An 18,164-nucleotide genomic window follows, 5' to 3' on the forward strand; every position below is an offset into this window, starting at 1 on the left:
TCCTACCTCCAGGCCATGGTCAAACCCTACACCCCCGCAGTGGTGGAATGAACTGCCCACTGATGTCAGGACAGCAGAGTCATTGCCCATCTTTCGTCGCAGGCTCAAAACTCATCTCTTCAAGAAGTACTACAACAATCCTCCCTCCTAAGCACTTATTGTATTTTATTGTATTGTATTGCACTGTACTTTAGATTGCTATTCTTGCACTTTGCCTTCAGCACTAGATTATGCTCTTAGTCACTTGTTTTAGAAAGAAGATGTACTTGTGAGTTCTGGCAAGTAGTAGTACATTAGCTTTTCCTACGTTAAATGCAATTATTGTCTGCTAAATGACTGTAATGTAATGTAATGTGGTGCTATGTTTGTCGGCGACTGTTGGCGTCGGTTGGATGGATTTTGCAGCTGAAATGTACATTTCCAACATTCTAACAACAACTGCCAACTTTAGAATGTTGGGTGTGGGGAGTTGGTTAGCGTTGGTCGGGGCAGTGTGCAGACACCTTAACACAAGTCCTCTTTCAACACTGACCCTGACAGCTCTCTACTTTGATTTAAAGACAGATTTAGAGACCAGCCAGGTTAGAGATACCGGGGGGCCAGTCTGTTGACGCAGAAGGCTTGGTCACCTGCCACTGTGGGGATCACACACTTCTTGTTGCTGGAGTCGGGGGTCCAGGGGGTGTTGCAGACGCAGTAGAAGGATCCTCGGGTGTTCATACACTGACCATTGGTGCACAGGGACTCGTCGTGGCATTCGTTCACATCTGAGGGGTCAAGAAGATGCAGTAAGTCTCAAACCAGACGTGAGGACATTTAGGGCTGGTTGCACAGACATGGATCAAGCCTAGTCATGGACTAAATTGTACTTTCAATGGACAATCTCCATTAGAAATTCTATTTAGTCCAGGACTAAGTTTAATCCATGTCTGCGCAACCGGCCCACAGTGTGATAGTACGCACTGTACTAAGTGCTTACCGATGCACTCCAGCAGGTTGCTGTCGTAGTAGAATCCCTGCTGGCAGTAGCACTCGTAGCCCGGCTGCGTGTTCATGCAGCGGCCTTCCTTGCAGATCTCGTTGGAGAAGAGCACGCACTCGTCGATGTCTGTGCACAGAGACAGGAAACCAGTTGAGAACAAACTTTGAAGACGCGCCCCGTTTAAAATCCTTGCTGGTGCGTGAACCAACAAGAGAGCAACGTCACGCTCCTGAGAAATCCTGAGTGTGCCTGTGTGTGGTCACACATCCATGGGTCACACTCACCCCGGTGGATTGAGAGGCCATACTCGGTTATTCCCTCCTCGTGATAGAAACCTCGGCCCACAGGACACAGGGAATGGTACTCAGCTGCATGGAGCAAACCAGTCTGTGTGTCAGTCATCAGCCAATCAGGCGCATACAATAAACCGTATTTAAGCTACCTTATTCTATGTGTTTGTGTGTGTGTATGTGCTTGTGTGATGTGGCGTGCCGTGTGATGTGTTTGTGTGTGTGGTGTGGCTGTGTACTGTGTGTGTGTGTGTGTGTGTGTGTGTGTGTGTGTGTGTGTGTGTGTGTCGGGGGAACACAGGCACCTGAGTGGAAGACGGGGCAGGGGTAGATCTCACAGTGGTCTCCCCAGCCCACACCGATGGAGCAGCAGCACTCCTGCTTGGTGATATTGGTGGCCAGGACGCTGTCACAGAACACCGTGTCGTCCAGATTGAGGTAGCACTCCTTCTTATCCTCCATCTCCAGCACGATCACTGTCAGGGAAGGAAGCAGACAGAACACAGGAGTGTATGAATGAAAGTGGTGGTTCTACAGACAAATTCAGGGAGCGTTCATATTCAAAACAATAACACCACTTCCAGCTCAACATCCAGCTCAGCTCAACATCTGGTTTGCTGCGACGGTATCACTGTCAAGATTAGCTACTGTAGCTAGCTAATGTTAAAGATGACAAACAGCTATTCCTTGAGCCCCGCAAAGACAGAACAGTCGAGAGATATGTAGAGTAATCAGTCTTATAGGAGATACAGGAGTGGGCATCAGTCTTATAGGAGATACAGGAGTGGGCATCAGTCTTATAGGAGATACAGGAGAGGGCATCAGTCTTATAGGAGATACAGGAGTGGGCATCAGTCTTATAGGAGATACAGGAGTGGGCATCAGTCTTATAGGAGATACAGGAGTGGGCATCAGTCTTACCTTCACAGCTGTGCTTGTCTTCAGACTGCATGAATCCCTCGTTGCACATACACATGTAGGAGCCTGGCCTGTTCTCACACACCCCGTAGGGCTGACACAGACCTCTGTCTGTCGAACACTCGTCTATGTCTGGGAGAGAAGAGAGAGAGAGTGAGGCCACTTTCATACCTGAATTTTTTCAGATTCAGGGAATAATATGTTACAATGCTGCACTAAGACCTTAGCTCGATTTGTGTTCAACACAGCAATATGGACAGAGCAAATGATCTCTGGGTTTGATCTGGTTCTGGATACGCCCTCAACACCAAGCGCTTGTAAACAGTTTTGTGATTGGTCCAAATTTTGCAGGAAGTTTGTATTTCTGGAAATCCTCTCTTCGCTGACACCGGGGATCGACCCGTAATCAAAAATGGAACATCAGCGGCGTGTGTGTATAATGACATTGATTGGTCTTCTCTGGGTCATATACATGTGTTCGGTATATGCACAACCTATCTAGTTTGAGCAGGCATCACCACTACGGCTAGAGAATGTGCTATTGTATATGATCAGGAGAAGATGCACTGCTGACAGACACCTCCGTAGGAGAAGACGCGCTCAGGAGGAATACAATGACCTGTTCATCCAACAATTTCTCTTCCAAAGACGCATCAGGTTCCGGTAAGCTTGGTTGTAGGCTATAAGCCAAATAAAGTATTTTTCATAAGCCATCAGGGAATTCAAGCCCAGTACTCCAGTACAACAATGAGTTGCATCAGTTTGTGGGTAATGTGCGTTCTCACTGCAAACAAATCTCCCCACGGGGTGATTGCAAGCGGGCTGAGACCACCCTCTCTAGGTGGTCTCAGCCCGGTTGATTTGTTCCAGAACCGCGAGCAATTGCTGTGTTCACATATGCCCAAACGACTCGATCTACGGGGGAAATGCTCCCGGTATCGGAACAACAAGCTAGGTCTGAATGCACCCTAAGAGAGCATGAGAAAGTTATCACCAACATTATTTAGACTAGACAGACTTCATGAATTAAATTGCAATCTACATGCAATTCTGACAAGAGTGAATGACCGTAACGTGATGTCCAATAAGCAAAGCTCACAGAGAAGGTGGGGACTGACCTTGGCACCTTCTCCCTCCAACCAGCATGTAGCCCTTCTGGCATTCACAGCGGTAGGAGCCCATGTTGTTGATACAGCGCCCCCTCTGGCAGTTAGACGGCCTCTCGCACTCGTTTATGTCTGTAGGGGGGGAAACTGAACTCAACAAGCCATATGCAACAGTAAACATGTTGCTCCCCCCCCCCCCCACCCATGATGCATGTTCCTTTGCGGCAATGGAAAATAAAAACAAAAGGATATTTTCTTCATGAATATGAACTAGTTCTGATACCCATTGGAACACACAATCGGTAATTGGCCAGTCCATTATATATGGCTGTCGCAGAAGGAATAGAGATTACTCCTGAGCCCATGTCGCAACTGAATGGTGGTCAAACGGCAGTTATTCTTTGTGCTTATAACAACACGAATCTGCCTGCAAACTACTAAAAAGCACACTGCTAACTAGATTCTGTAGGCCGAGATACAAATCCTATCATGTCCACCTCTTGATATTTGGTGGCTTAATTCCTACTGATCGCTAGATCGACCAGAAGACATTTTCATGCAACAACTACTACTGTTCGGATTGCTAACATTGTTAGTGAATGGTGGAGAACTTTGCGAAAATTGGTTTGGATAACGTTAGCAAGGTAAGTTTTGAGAATTTGTGTTTTCAAAATACGGTATTATGTTGGCATGTGACGTCTGGAATGAGAATTGGCCCATGCCTTCACAGTGGCTGCCCTCCTGGGTGCGCTGGTATCCTGTGTAGCACTGGCACTGGAAGGAGCCGTCGGTGTTGACACAGTGCCCGTTTGCACAGAGCCGGTCGTCCTCACATTCATCAATGTCTGGAAGGGAGAGCCACAACCACACAGACCGTCTGCATCAATCATCATCAGTATCATCATCATTTAGCTGCTACTGATCTGTCACTGACAAAGTCAAAAGACGATGCCTGACTAGGAGGTAATGCGGCAGCAGTATTGTTGTGGCCAACAGATGTTGTTGTACAGCAGACTTATTTCTTTATTCACACCCGTTATGCTAAAAAAATGCAGAAATTTATGTTATTGAATAACAATGCATTGGCACGAACCACAATCGAATGGTTCACAAATTATCGCCCCCAACCCTATCCCACGCCCCAAAAATCAAGAATCATATATTCACACCCCTGTTATTTTGTGGTTCCTCCCTTGGCCATTTTAACAGCTAGTGATTGCCACTGTATTGTACCACAGTACCGACCACAGTATTTCAAACATGTGCTTCCTCCCTCTTTTATACCCTAGAGAAACAGGAAATCATTGTAAGCCACTATATAGTTCCCTAACCTTCCAATGTACTTCAAATAAGTTGTATATTTATGAAGGTTTGTTTTTGTTGGATTTTATTTAAAGGGTTAGGGGTGTGAATAACTGTGATCCGGGTGTTTTCTGGAAGAAAAATATGAATGAAACCAAATATGTTTTTGTGCGTGGCTGTAAGCCAGCGCACCAATGATAGCAAATGTCCGGTTGTCACTCCCTCCCTCCCTCCCTCCCTGGCTTCCTCCGTCCCGTTGTTGACCTGCAGTTCTATGTTGCTCCCACAAGAGGCAGTGGTCCCAGAACATGCAGTTGTATGTTGCTACCACAAGAGGAAGATAGACTGCATTTACCATTTTTGGCCATGGGAGGGCAGCACCAGGCTTAGATAGACTGTGTTCCTTGTTGAGTGTAGTTCTAGTAGTACTTATAACAAACACCTACCGCTTGTCACTGCTACTGCTTCTCACCTCAACTTCCATACAACACCTCCACAGCTACTGCTCGGCCCCGGAGTGGGCTATAGACACACGGTCTCCAATGAGGGGTGCATGGGGATGGCCTGGCAATCACTGATGTGCCCCCCACAACCTCTGACCTGAGGGGGCAGAGTCTCGCCACCACGCCACTATCCACGCCACGGTCCCCACATCTCAGCCCCTGAGTTGGCTTAAGACACAGTTTTCACGATTGGGTGCATGTGGGTGGCCCGGAGAGCAGTACACTGTCCTCGAGGGGACAGGGGAAACCTCGCCAATATCCACGCCAAAGACCCCACAACTAAGCCCCTGAGTAAGCTAGAGACACACGATCTTCACTGGTGGGTGAATGGAGATTGCCCGGAGGTCACTGTACTGTCCGCGAATAACTCAGACACGAGGGGGCGGAGTCTCACCACCACGCCACTATCCACGCCACAGACCCTACAACTAAGCCCCTGAATGAGCTAGAGACACACAGTCTTCACTGGGGGGTGCATAGAGATTGTCCGAAGGTCAATGCAGTGTCGCCGACCAACTCAGATCTGAGGGGGCAGAGTCTTGCCACCACGCCACTATCCACGCCATGGACCACAGAACTCAGCCCAAGTAGGCTAGAGACACACGGTTTTCTCCGGTGGGTAGCCTGGAGAGGGATACACTGTCCCGAACGGGCTATAACCCAAGGGGGTGGAGCCTCGCCACCACGCCACTATTCACGCCACGGAATCCACAACTCAGTCCTTGAGTGGGCTAGAGGCACACGGTCTTCAATGGTGGGTGCATGGAGATTGTCGGGAGGTCACTGCACTGCTCCCGCCCTGCTCTGACCTTAGGGGGCGGAGTCTCGCCACCATGCCACTATCCAAGCTACGGACCCCACAACTCAGCCCTTGAGTGAGCTAGAGACACACAGTCATCACCGGTGGGTGCAATGATTGCCCGGAGGTCAGTGACGTGTACCCGACCAACTCAGACACGAGGAGGCGGAGTCTCGCCACCACGCCACTACCACGCCACAGACCCTACAACTAAGCCCCTGAATGAGCTAGAGACACACAGTCTTCACTGGGGGGTGCATAGAGATTGTCCGGAGGTCAATGCAGTGTCGCCGACCAACTCAGGTTCGAGGGGGCGGAGTCTTGCCACCACGCCACAAACAACTCAGCTCCTGAGTGGGCTAGAGACCCACAGTCTTCACCCTCGGGTGCATGGAGATTGCCTGGAGGTCACTGTACTGTCCCTGACCAGCTCTGACCAAAGGGGGCTGAGTATCACCACCATGCCACTATCCACGCCATGGATCCCAAAACTCAGCCCTTGAGTGGGCTAGAGACATATGGTCTTCACCGGTGGGTGCATGGAGATTGCTCGGAGGTCACTGTACTGTCCCCAACGAGCTCTCCGCCCCTGGTTTTCTGGGTTTATCCCTTACCTTTGTCCATAAAAAGAAGTTGAACCAATTGCAGCAAAATAGCTAACGTTACAGGAATCATCAGTGTAACTGCTTTAGCCACTGACCGCTACCATTAATATTATGGAAGCTGCTGCTAGTTGTTGTGAGCTCATGAGCTAACTGGCTTTCCCGCTCTTATTGTGCTGGATTAGCATTGGAAGCATTGGAACTGATGTGTCCAGACAAGACCTATAATAATTTATCAGACATTATTTAATGTAATTTCAATTCACAGCTATTTCAGTGGCATGACTAGCTTCCATCCTACCAGTCCTGAACAGAAACAAGCCAGCCACGCACATAAGCCAGGTGGACCTGGCCTGGTTCTGAATAAATGTATTAGTATTCTAGATTTGGAATTGTAAAATATACCTGAGTACTTGTATACTTTAGGCAAGGCAAGTTTATTTGTATAGCACATTTCAGCAACAAGGGTATTCAAAGTGCTTTACATGAGACATTAAAAGCATCAAGACAAAGTACAAGAAACACATAAAAGGTAATAAAAACGTAATGCAAAAAAATTACATTCAAAACAAAATGCAGGAAAAATAAAATACAGGAATAAAAGTTACAGTGCAGTGTACAAATGAATAATTATTTGATTTAATAAAAAGCAGCGGCGAAAAGAAAGGTCTTCAGTCTTGATTTAAAAGAACTGAGAGTTGCAGCAGACCTGCAGTTTTCTGGAACTGAATACTGCTTCTCCATGTTTTGTTTTAACTCTGAGGACAGAAAGCAGGCCTGTGCCAGATGACCTGAGAGGTCTGGATGGTTCATAGCGTAGCAGCAGATCCAAAATATATTTTGGCCTTAAACCATTCAGTGCTTTATAAACCAATAGCAGTATTTTAAAGTCAATTATTTGACAGACAGGAAGCACATGTAAGGACCTCAGAACTGGAGTGATGTGATCCACTTTCTTAGTCTTAGTGAGTACTCGAGCAGCAGCGTTCTGAATCAGCTGCAGCTGTCTAATCGATTTTTTAGAGAGACCTGTTAACACACCGTTACAGTAGTCGAGTCTACTGAAGATAAACGCATGGACAAGTTTTTCCAGATCCTGCTGTGACATAAATCCTTTAATCCTTGATATATTCTTCAGGTGATAGTAGGCTGACTTTGTAATTGTCTTAATGTGATTGTTCAAATTCAGTTCAGAGTCCATGATTACACCAAGATTTCTGGCTTCGTTTGTGGTTTGTAACATTACTGATTGGAGCTGAGTGCTGCCTTTTAATCGTTCTTCTTTTGGTCCAAAGCCAGTTACGTTTTATTTTTGTTTAGTTGAAGAAAGTTCTGGCACATCCAATAGTTGATTTGTTCAATGCACTCAGCACTTGTATGGGATTACAGTCCCCTGGTGATATGGTGATATACATTTGTGTGTCCTCTGCATAGCTATGGTAACATATTTTGTTGTTTTCCATAATTTTAGTTAGTGGGAGCATGTAAATATTGAACAGAAGAGGCCCCAGAATGGAGCCTTGGGGAACTTTTGGCCACTCAGATTTGTAATTGCCTATAAACACAAAGTAGTATCTGTCCTTCAAGTAGGATTCAAACCAGTGTAGCACTGTGCCAGAAATTCCCAGCCAGTTTTCCAGTCGGCCTAGTAATATGTTGTGGTCAACCTTCTCGAATGCAGCGCTGAGATCCAGTAATACTAAGACTGAAATTCTGCTTTATTTTACATGGTTTTGTTGATCTTTATCAAGGCTGTGAATAAAAACAGAGTCTACTGTATATTCCAGAGTGTGGACTGGACATTCTCACCCACTCTTACCTACTCTCACCCACTCTCACTCACTCTTATCCACTCTCACTCATTCTTACCCTCTCTCACTCACTCTTACCCACTCTCACTCACTCTTACCCATTCTTACCCACTCTCACCCAATCGTACCCACTCTCACTCACTCTCACCGACTCTTTCCGACTCTCACTCACTCTCACCCAATCTTACTCGCTCTCACCCACTCTTACCCACTCTCACTCACTCTTACCCACTCTCACCCACTCTTACCCACGTTGATCCATTCTTACCCACTCTTACCTCTGCAGCCTTTGCTGTCTGCGGTCGGGAGGAAGCCCTCGTTACAGAGGCAGCGGTAGGTACCAGGCAGATTTTCACAGCGACCATTGGGACACACACCGCGTTTCTGGCACTCGTTGATATCTAGACAAAGAGAGAGAGAAAGAGAGAGAGGGGGGTTGAGGGGAGAAAGACAGCAGTGTACAGCAGCAGTACTGGAAGGCTGAACCAGTGCCATGTGTGCAGTCAGTGTGTGGGTCAGTTCTCTGTCTGGCAGATTTACGACTATGACTGATCCAGTCCATTCTCTACCTCATACACACTGTCCAGTCATACGTTCCATCTTGATAGATCAGACAAAGCATGCTGGTGAAGTCAGGGAGAAACACATATATAACATGTTCAGGGTCACTGCATTCAACTCTGGAACATTTGGTTTGCAGCCATACGGTTCCAATAAGGATGTAGTTACTGTAATGAAATACTGCCAGCTAACAACAGTTTACACGTGCCCACCAGATGGCACTACATCACCAGAATTTACTGTCTCCCAGAGTCCTATAACAGAACTCTATTGTGCTGGCTCAAGCATGGCTAGGTTTCCAGTCAAATCAAAATCAAATTAAACTTTATTTATATAGCGCATTTCATACACAAAGGCAACACAATGAGCTTAACAGAGGGAAAGGGGGATGGACCTACTGATCCTACCCCTAATTTTCCAGTCTCAGGGAAATAGATGGTTGCCATGTGTATGTGTGCGTGTGTGTATGTGTGTGTGTATATGCGTGTGTGTGTGTGTATGTGTGTTAGGGTGTGTGTGTGTGCGTGTGTATGCGTGTGTCTGTGCGTGTGTGTATGTGTGTGTGTGTGTGTGTGTTAGGGTGTGTATGTGTGTGCGCATGTGTGGATGTGCGGGTCTCACCGTAGCAGACGCCCCCCTGGCCCTGGTGGCCGGGCAGGCAGGGCACACACTCGTAGGAGCCCGGCGTGTTCTCACACTGCTCGTTAGGACAGGAGCTCGGGTCCAAACACTCGTTTATATCTGAGACACGAGAGGACGAGTCACAAACACACGCTGACGATGGCAGGAATGGTTTATCTCACATCTGAGGATCTGACTGATCAAAACGTTGTTTAAATAAAGTACCGGGAGCATTACACTTGAGTAGCGAGCCCTGTTTCATGATTTGAATGCCGGTTTTCAACAGTTTGACTCAGCACCAAATCAGAGATGAAGAGCTACTACAAACTATGAACATGTTTTCTCTCTCTCTCTCTCTCTCTCTCTCACACACGGTGAGACCCGCACATCCACACATGCACACACACACCCTAACACACACACATACACACACGCACACACACACACACGCATACACACACACGCACACACACACACACACACACACACACACACACACACACACACACACACACACACACACACACACACACACACACACTTACCTTCACATGTGGGCAGACGGTGGGACTTCCCTCTGAAGCCTTTGTGGCATTCGCACTTATAGGACCCTGGCAGGTTCACACACTGACCCCCTGTGCCACAGATGTCCTGCTTGGAGCACTCATTCACATCTGCAAAACAAACGTCCAGAACGTGCATGAGTACAAACAAGATCTGCAGAATCTGATGTCTAAAAGCGATGAAACCACAAAGCTGTAAAACATTTTGAGCTTCTGCCGCTCAACATCACCCACCTACCTACACATCTTAGCCTCCCATGATGCACCAGCAGCTTGTAGCCGTGGTGACAGCGGCATCGGTAAGAGCCCTCAGTGTTGATGCAGATGCCTCTGCCGTGGCCACAGGGCTCTCCGTCGCACTCATCATCATCTGACAGAACGCAGGGAAGACCATGGGTCAAGAATGCTTCGTATTCAACAGAACCAGCATCGCTCAACTTTGCATTATGGCCAGGACCACTACTATGGTCAGTGACATTTTGTGGATCAGTCGACCTCCTTCCAACCTCAGGCCACGCCCCCCCCCCCCCCGGACCCTTACCCACACAGCTGTTCCTCTGGGGGTGGAGCCTGTAGCCGGTGTAGCAGTGACAGTTGTAGCCCGCCTGTCCGTTGACGCAGTCGCCGTGGCCACAGATGTTCCTGTTCAGCCGGCACTCATCTGTCACTGCTGCTGGGAGCAGAAATCTACCTCAGACTGGCGATCCTCACCAGGGACAATCCCAGTACTATTCAGTCAGTTCAGGAAACGAGTCTGAATTTAACAGCTTCTTCTAATTAATGAATCTTCTAGGACTTAGGATCAACTTAATCTAACTTACGACAATTATCACATTTGTCATTTCAGTTTAAATTGTGAGTTGTGGGAATTGAAACAGAATTGAGCCCGACCCTGATCCACACCACCACTGATTTGTGCTGCTGTATCAGGCCCAGGTAGAGGTGTAGCTTGTCAGAGACAGTAGAACTCACGTGAGACCTGCGTCTGAGCGAACTCCAGGGGGCCTCTGTCTGGGTTCAGCCTGATGATGGGCTGAAGGGTGGGCTTGGCCACGATCACTGCGGGACCAACCAGAGAGATGCGATTCACTTACATCACAGAAGAGACTGTATAGATTTCCAAAGAGGTAATGGGAATGGGTGGATGTTTAAAGCGGTTCTCGATTCAATACAAGCAATAAGACTCAAGATCACTGAGAGTTGAGTGCGGTGCCGTCATGCCAATTTGTGTCCGGGCTGCCAAATCCTGTCCGGGTGATGTAATGGTCTGTCGCTGCTACAGTATACCAACATGACGCGCTCGCATTCCTGACATTCCTGAGTAGAGTTCGCAAGTTTGTTTACCTCAGAATCAACAAAGCATTAGCTTCAGCCTGAGCTAATGTTAGCACTAACGTTAGTAATGCTTTGTAATGTTGTGGGATTCCCAAACTGAATAAATGCTACATATATAAACACAAAACTGCCTTGATAGCTCAATCTTGTTATTGCTATTGTTAAGATATCTGCTGAAAAAAGATTCTATTCTATTTTCCTACTACGAATGTGAATTTCACATGCATTTTTATCGGTAGCCCAGTAATCAATAGCGATTCTGAGGTAACCAAACGTGCAAACTCTACTCAGGAAGGAATGTGAGCACGTCAAGTTGGTATAGCAACGACTGACCATAACATCACCCCGGACAGAATTTGGTGACCAGAGACATTTTGGCATGACGGCACCAATGAGAGAATGAATGGACAGTGAAGGGAGTGAAACAGCGGTACCATGGGAGGGGAGGGGAGGAGAGAGAGGAAGGGAGGTGGATCAGCCTACCAGGCACACGGGAGGGGAGGGTGGGTGAGCAGAGAGGGGAGGGGAGGGCGTATCAGCCTACCAGGCACACGGGAGGGGAGGGTGGGTGAGGAGAGAGCGGAAGGGAGGTGGATCAGCCTACCAGGCACACGGGAGGGGAGGGTGGGTGAGCAGAGAGGAGGGGAGGGCGTATCAGCCTACCAGGCACACGGGGACCGTGGGTACTGATGGGAGCGAGCTGCACGGGAGTTGTCACTTCGGGTGGACGCTCCTATTGGACAGTGACACAGGCCAATCCTAGATGATCACCCCCTCAACCACAGAAAACCAAACACTGTGACTGGCCCTAAACCCTGGTCTCCCTTGACCATGAGAGGCAATTTACAGTGACAGGGCTTTACAGTAACAAGCCAAGATTTAAGTAAACTTTACTTAAAGTTGAGCAGAGTAGTTCATGGACGTGTTGGGGAGAGATATTTATTGGATTGGTGTAGAGGCACAGTTGTAATACCCTGCAAAATGTACCATTCTGGTCTATAGTAGGCTGTATAATCATAGACTCTTAAAGGAAAATAGTGCACACTTACCACTAACTTGATTTCTGAAAGGGTACACAGACAGAAAAAGACTGATCAAACACAAGCATGTACTGTAATAGACCTTCTGTAGGCTGCGCACACGCTGGCCCTCTGATAGTTAAGCTACAGGCAAAGAAACTGGTGTGTTTGCATGGATCTAGCAAAGGCTCATGGTAGGTGGAGCTGTTTATTATTGTGTGCTGCGGCATTTCAATTTATATATATGGCACAATGGCAATGCCCAAAACTAAAGAATACTCGCACACTGAAGCTCCAAGGAATGTACCTTTACTAGGGATAGATAGGACAACGTTTCGACTGATGTGCAGTCTTCGTCTGGTCTCATGGTAAGGTAAACATTTAAAAGTTTTTTTTATAGTGCTCTGTTCATTGACATCAGGTGCTCCATCCTGTCACTTCCTGTCTCCGCTCACCGGAGCAGGTGGACTGGTAAATAGCAAAGGTGATTCCACAACCCAAGTGCAGGGGCAATAATAGCCTTATTGTACCAAAGGAGAAATAATATTGCAAATATATACTGAGGCAGTCATTCAATGTATATATTAGTCAAAAAATAATAAAAAAAACAAAAAACAGGTCCAATGCAAGGGGTCAGAAAGAAAGAAATGGATGTATACTAAAATATTCATTGAGTCCATTAGGGGCTAGAGTGTTGAGCTCGTAGATCCATTTCGTCTCTCTTTGTAGGAGAAGTTTTTTGATGTCACCCCCTCTTCTCGGTGTCTGCACCTGCTCGATGTCTATAAACCTAAGGGTTTGTTGGAAGTGGACTGCCACTGGGCTCTTCTGATCTCCGTTCCTGATCGTGCTTCTGTGTTCAGATATTTTTGTTTTCAATGTATGTTCCGTTTTACCAACCTAAACGAATGAGCAGGGGCACTTGAGCAGGTAGATGATTCTTGGTCTGACATGTGATATGATCTTTGATGCTATAAGCATCAAAGCAAAACGGAACGTACACTGAAACAGTTTTTTAGTATACATCCATTTCTATTATGTTTTGTTTCTGACCCTTTGCATTGGACCTGTTTTTTTGTTTTTTATTATTTTTTGACTAATATAGACATTGAATGACTGCCTCAGTATATATTTGCAATATTATTTCTCCTATGGTACAATAAGGCTATTATTGCCCCTGCACTTGGGTTGTGGAATCACCTTTGCTATTTGCCAGTCCACCTGCTCCGGTGAGCGGAGACAGGAAGTGACAGGATGGAGCACCTGATGTCAATCAACAGAGCACTATAAAAAACCTTTTAAATCTTTACCTTACCATGAGACCAGACAAAGACTGCACATCAGTCGAAACGTTTTCCTATCTATCCCTAGTAAAGGTACATTCCTTGGAGCTTCAGTGTGCGAGTATTCTTTATTTTTGATCATACACCCACTACTACTCAGCACCTACAAGATTGAGAATTTGCATATGTCCACACTATCATTTTACATTGGCAATGCCCCACACAATTTACTTATAAACAATAGTTTAAACACATTTATTTTACATTCACAGATGAATGTATTAACGGCATGATGATGAGAAAATAGCCTCCATTTTGTAATCACTGATTTCCTGTGGAACAATTTCTAAATCCTGTCAAATAAATCAAATCAAATTAAACTTAATTTAAATTTAAAGCACTTTTCATACACAGAGGCAACACAATGTGCTTCACAAAAGGAATCAACCCCCCCCCCTCCCGCCCACAGTAGGCTACACCCATTTGAGCCAATATGGGAGAACTGTAAAGATTCTTCCCTGACCCCTCTCAACGAGATGATCGAGCAGGCTCCTGGAAAATGTAAACTATATCAAAACATATTACAATACTGTATAGCACACACCCATAACATGAATACCACATTATAAGACACCTGGTCTTGTTTTACTGTTTGCCATCTTTCACATTTTACCACACTACACTTCCCATAGCATCATCAAATGGTCATGCGCAGTTTGCTCAGAGTTTAAGAAATTTGAGAAAAATAGCAACATTTGAACACTGTGCCTACAATAGCGTTTGTCAAAGAGTGTCAGAATGTCCCGGCCTTAATCTTAGACCCTGTTTAAACTTGGTTTTAAAATGCGTTTTGGGCAATCAGATCACAAGTGGACAGCGAAACACATCGCCATTTACACCGCTGTAGAGTCATGTGTCAAACTGACATCTTGTGTTCATATAGTAACCATAGTAACTCACTCACTCCTCCCTGCGTGCGTGTCACACAAATCAATAATCAGTTGGTTTCACTTCGATCAGATTCTAAAAAAGTGCATGAAAGCAACCAAAGATATTTGAAGAACTAATGTACATAATAGGGCTATACCAACTGTTTCGATTGATAGGACAAATCATTTACGACTTGCAAAAGAGCACAGGATAAGGCAAAAAAAAAAGAAATATCATCCTGCATTGATGACGTGTTTTCCTGTTACGTCCTTGTCGGGGATGCATCAGGACGCATTAGCGTTTAGACTCAGACCACCTCGGCAAGTGGTTTGAGTAAACGTTTCACAATTTGTCTTGGTGGTCGTTTACACTTGTATTTAGCACTGTCCACTTCTGATCTGAAACCCATTCTAAAACCAAGTTTAAACAGTGTCTTAGTCAAGAGGAGAACCAATTCTAGTTATATATAAGAGCCTTTGTGAGGACTCACCCTCCCGCTCCTGGGTCTTGTCAAGCTTGCGGCTGCCGAGAATGGTATGGATCTGGGGAGGGAAGGCCACTGTCTCCCTCACACTGTGCAGGAAGTAGCCCTTCCCAGCAGGACATATCTTACTGAAGGAAGCTGGAGACCAATGGACACAAGGAGATGGTCACAATCATCTTTAGTTTCTAACATCTCCACAGAGCTTGTCATGTCATGCCACTATCCCAGTGAGCACCTCTCACCAGCTGAGACACATTGACCTGCAGCACTAACCTGCCTTTACCCAACTGAGAGCTGATCGGCAGGATACTGGACATTAGCCTGGCTTCTCCATCCTGATCAAGTGAGCTCACAATCTGTTACTCAGTCTGGCCACGCTCCCATATGGCTGAGTTCCACCTGGCAGATATTTGCCGGGCCAATCACAACCGTTCTAATATGGTGCGGGTTTGATACGACGGCTGTACTCATTTGATGCGATGATACTAACCCACATTTCGTTGCTCTGACTGGTTATAGGTCTATCAGATTGCGTCCAGAGGCATTTTGGTCTGTGACCGTTGATAACGCCCCTTGGAAATCAAAAAAAATAAACACAGCGGCTCCAGGCCCGTCGCATTTTTGCGAAGCTGCCGAAGCCAGGCTAACTGGACACGCCCCTGCACCCCTTCTCTCTCTAAGCCGTCTGCTGCTCACCTGTGCCATCCTGAGGGCACCTCTCACAGTTGCTGCCCCAGGCCTTGCCCACAGTACAGCAGCACATCTCCTGGGACAGCGGCGTGGACAGGGCGTGTTCGCAGCGCCCCGCCTCCGACACCATGAGGAAACACTGACCCTGCTCCAATGGAGACTCTGAATGAACAAACAAACAAACAAAACAACAATCAACAAACAAACTCTGAATGTGGCGACGACCAACAAGAGAGGACAAAGAAGCTCATGTTAGATAAACTGAGATGACAGAGAAGGACTGTGAAATCTGTACTATTTCCTGAGGGGGGAAATCCCCCCACCAAAAATGTTGATGCAACTGATGATGCGACTGGGTTTGATTTCAGTCAAAACTACCTGCGATTTACATGGGGCATAAATGCATCTGAAACTGCTGTGTCTTAACTTTGACGACAAGTGACAGATCTGAAGCTGCCGAGGTCACATCATTTGACCTCAAGATAACAACCCATGATTCCCCTTTCCATCCTCCTCCAGATCGGCCCCAGATGGGACTAGACAGGCAGGCGGGGGGGAGCAGAGGACAGCTTTGAGAGCCTGCAGACTGGGTCTAGGTTGAGTGAACGCAGACCCGGGCCTGTCCTGAGTGAGATGGCTGGGGAGCTACAGGTACTGTACATACGCCTGGTCCTGGAGGAGCTCTTTCTTACGCCTCGATTCCCCTGACTCCGTTTGTGCGGCGTTCCGAATGCTGTCGGCTTTTATTCCGTCCTCCACGTGGCTTCAACTCCCACCGGGTGCATTTCAGGAGCGAGCGTTTTCTCCTACTACTATTTGATGCGTCCCAGATGCAGCATCCGTCAAAAATAGACCTGGTGTCTATTTCTACCGGAGCTCCGCGGATAGCTGTCCTGGGGAGCTTCTGAAACGTGCCACAGCGCATGTGGTGGAATCACAACCATTGTCTGGAGTGGCCACGGTCAGCCCCGGCTGCCGTACGGTAACCGGAACGCACCGCAACCGGAAGTCAGTGGAATTTCAGCGTTACTCACCCACACATCTGGTCCTGTCCAGGACAAAGCCAGGCTTACAGGCACACAGGAAGCTGCCGAGTGTATTCAGACACTGGCCGTTCTGACACAGCCCCTGCATGCTGCACTCGTTGATGTCTTCAAGGCGAGAGATACAGAGAGAAGAAATAGTTCACAGTATTTTAGCACACTTGTGGCAGAAATTATTTCATCAACACACAATGAAAATAATACATTATTCAACTTCACCGTCGGCGTTACCCCTGAATGAATTGCTATGTGAGGTGAGTCAGTAGATAGGTAGTCTGACTCAACAGATGTAAGTTTTGGGGATAAGCCTTGTCATTCGTTTATTACTGCCCAATCAGTGGCGACAGAATACTGTACTGTATGTTGTCGGCCCAATCAGACTCAATCCAGACTACGTGAAATAACAACAACCTATCTGATTGTGATTGGTTTAAAAAAATATATAATAACTGCCCCCCCCCTCTCTATCTCCAAATGGCAATGAGTCCAGCCAGACCTTTCTCCAGCGCTGCACTGCCACACTGTGAACGAGGTGTGGAGATAGTGGAGAGGTGGCGTGAAGCTACCTTGACAGTGAGAGCTGTTGAGTCTCTTGTAGCCGTGAGGGCAAGAAGAGCCGTGGTCTTCCATGATGTGTTGAAGTTTGACTCCCTCCAGATCTGAGAGAGAAGGGATTGACAGATGAGGTATGGAAGAGAATAGGAGAGAGAGAGAGGGAGGAGGAAGGAGAAGAAGGGGGAGGATGGGACAGGGTCATGTAAAAGGAGGGAGGAGAGTGAGGAAGAGTTAGGGGAATGTAAGAGTGGGAGGCACAGAGATAACAGTAGTCTGATTTACTGTATATCCTGTCTAAGTACTCTCAGAGACAGGAAGCTGGCAGCTCATCAAAAGAGAGAAGATGTGTCATAAGAGACTGTGGTGAACATGATGGAAACACCATGGAAGGTTTTATAAAAGGCAGTCTAACCAATTACTAATACCACTGTCCTGGTTAGGCACTTATTTCTACTGGCAGTAGAATTACTGTAAATATCCTCCTCCTCCAGTTAGAGCTGTCTAGCCTACTCAAGTGGACCTTGTTTAGAGACCCTACTGTCATAGTCTGACTCACCAGATTTTTTGGGGATAAGCCTTGTCATTAGATTATTACTGCCCAATCAGTGGCGACGGAATATTTTGTCAGCCCAATCAGATTCAATCCAGACTACATGAAACAACAACGTAGTAACCGCTCCGCCGAAGACAAGTGTGATTGGTTTTAAGAACTACAGTTTACCCCCTTCCCCCTATCCCTGAATGGTAATGAGTCCAGCCAGACCTTT

The 18,164-nt window shown here is 46.8% G+C and overlaps 1 protein-coding gene across 2 annotated transcripts in view; it reads right to left on the reverse strand.

Annotated features, from left to right (window-relative positions):
• Nucleotides 1-18,164, reverse strand: part of ltbp3 (latent transforming growth factor beta binding protein 3) — a 39,968-nt gene that overhangs the window by 4,618 nt on the left and 17,186 nt on the right. For both annotated transcript variants that reach the window (XM_084449730.1, XM_084449729.1), the window contains exons 5-23: nt 17,409-17,501; nt 16,834-16,950; nt 15,806-15,961; nt 15,116-15,247; nt 12,443-12,456; nt 12,057-12,126; nt 11,031-11,117; nt 10,600-10,728; nt 10,297-10,428; nt 10,041-10,169; nt 9,496-9,615; nt 8,592-8,714; nt 4,019-4,141; nt 3,309-3,428; nt 2,194-2,322; nt 1,578-1,748; nt 1,267-1,350; nt 980-1,108; nt 630-767 (exon numbers count right to left, since the gene is read on the reverse strand). In XM_084449730.1, the coding sequence (XP_084305856.1) occupies nt 630-767; nt 980-1,108; nt 1,267-1,350; nt 1,578-1,748; nt 2,194-2,322; nt 3,309-3,428; nt 4,019-4,141; nt 8,592-8,714; nt 9,496-9,615; nt 10,041-10,169; nt 10,297-10,428; nt 10,600-10,728; nt 11,031-11,117; nt 12,057-12,126; nt 12,443-12,456; nt 15,116-15,247; nt 15,806-15,961; nt 16,834-16,950; nt 17,409-17,501 (2,196 nt within the window). The remainder of the gene's footprint in view (nt 1-629; nt 768-979; nt 1,109-1,266; nt 1,351-1,577; nt 1,749-2,193; nt 2,323-3,308; nt 3,429-4,018; nt 4,142-8,591; nt 8,715-9,495; nt 9,616-10,040; nt 10,170-10,296; nt 10,429-10,599; nt 10,729-11,030; nt 11,118-12,056; nt 12,127-12,442; nt 12,457-15,115; nt 15,248-15,805; nt 15,962-16,833; nt 16,951-17,408; nt 17,502-18,164) is intronic.

The sequence above is a fragment of the Borostomias antarcticus genome (genome assembly GCF_949987555.1).
Source record: "Borostomias antarcticus genome assembly, chromosome: 15".
Classification (NCBI taxonomy): domain Eukaryota; kingdom Metazoa; phylum Chordata; class Actinopteri; order Stomiiformes; family Stomiidae; genus Borostomias; species Borostomias antarcticus.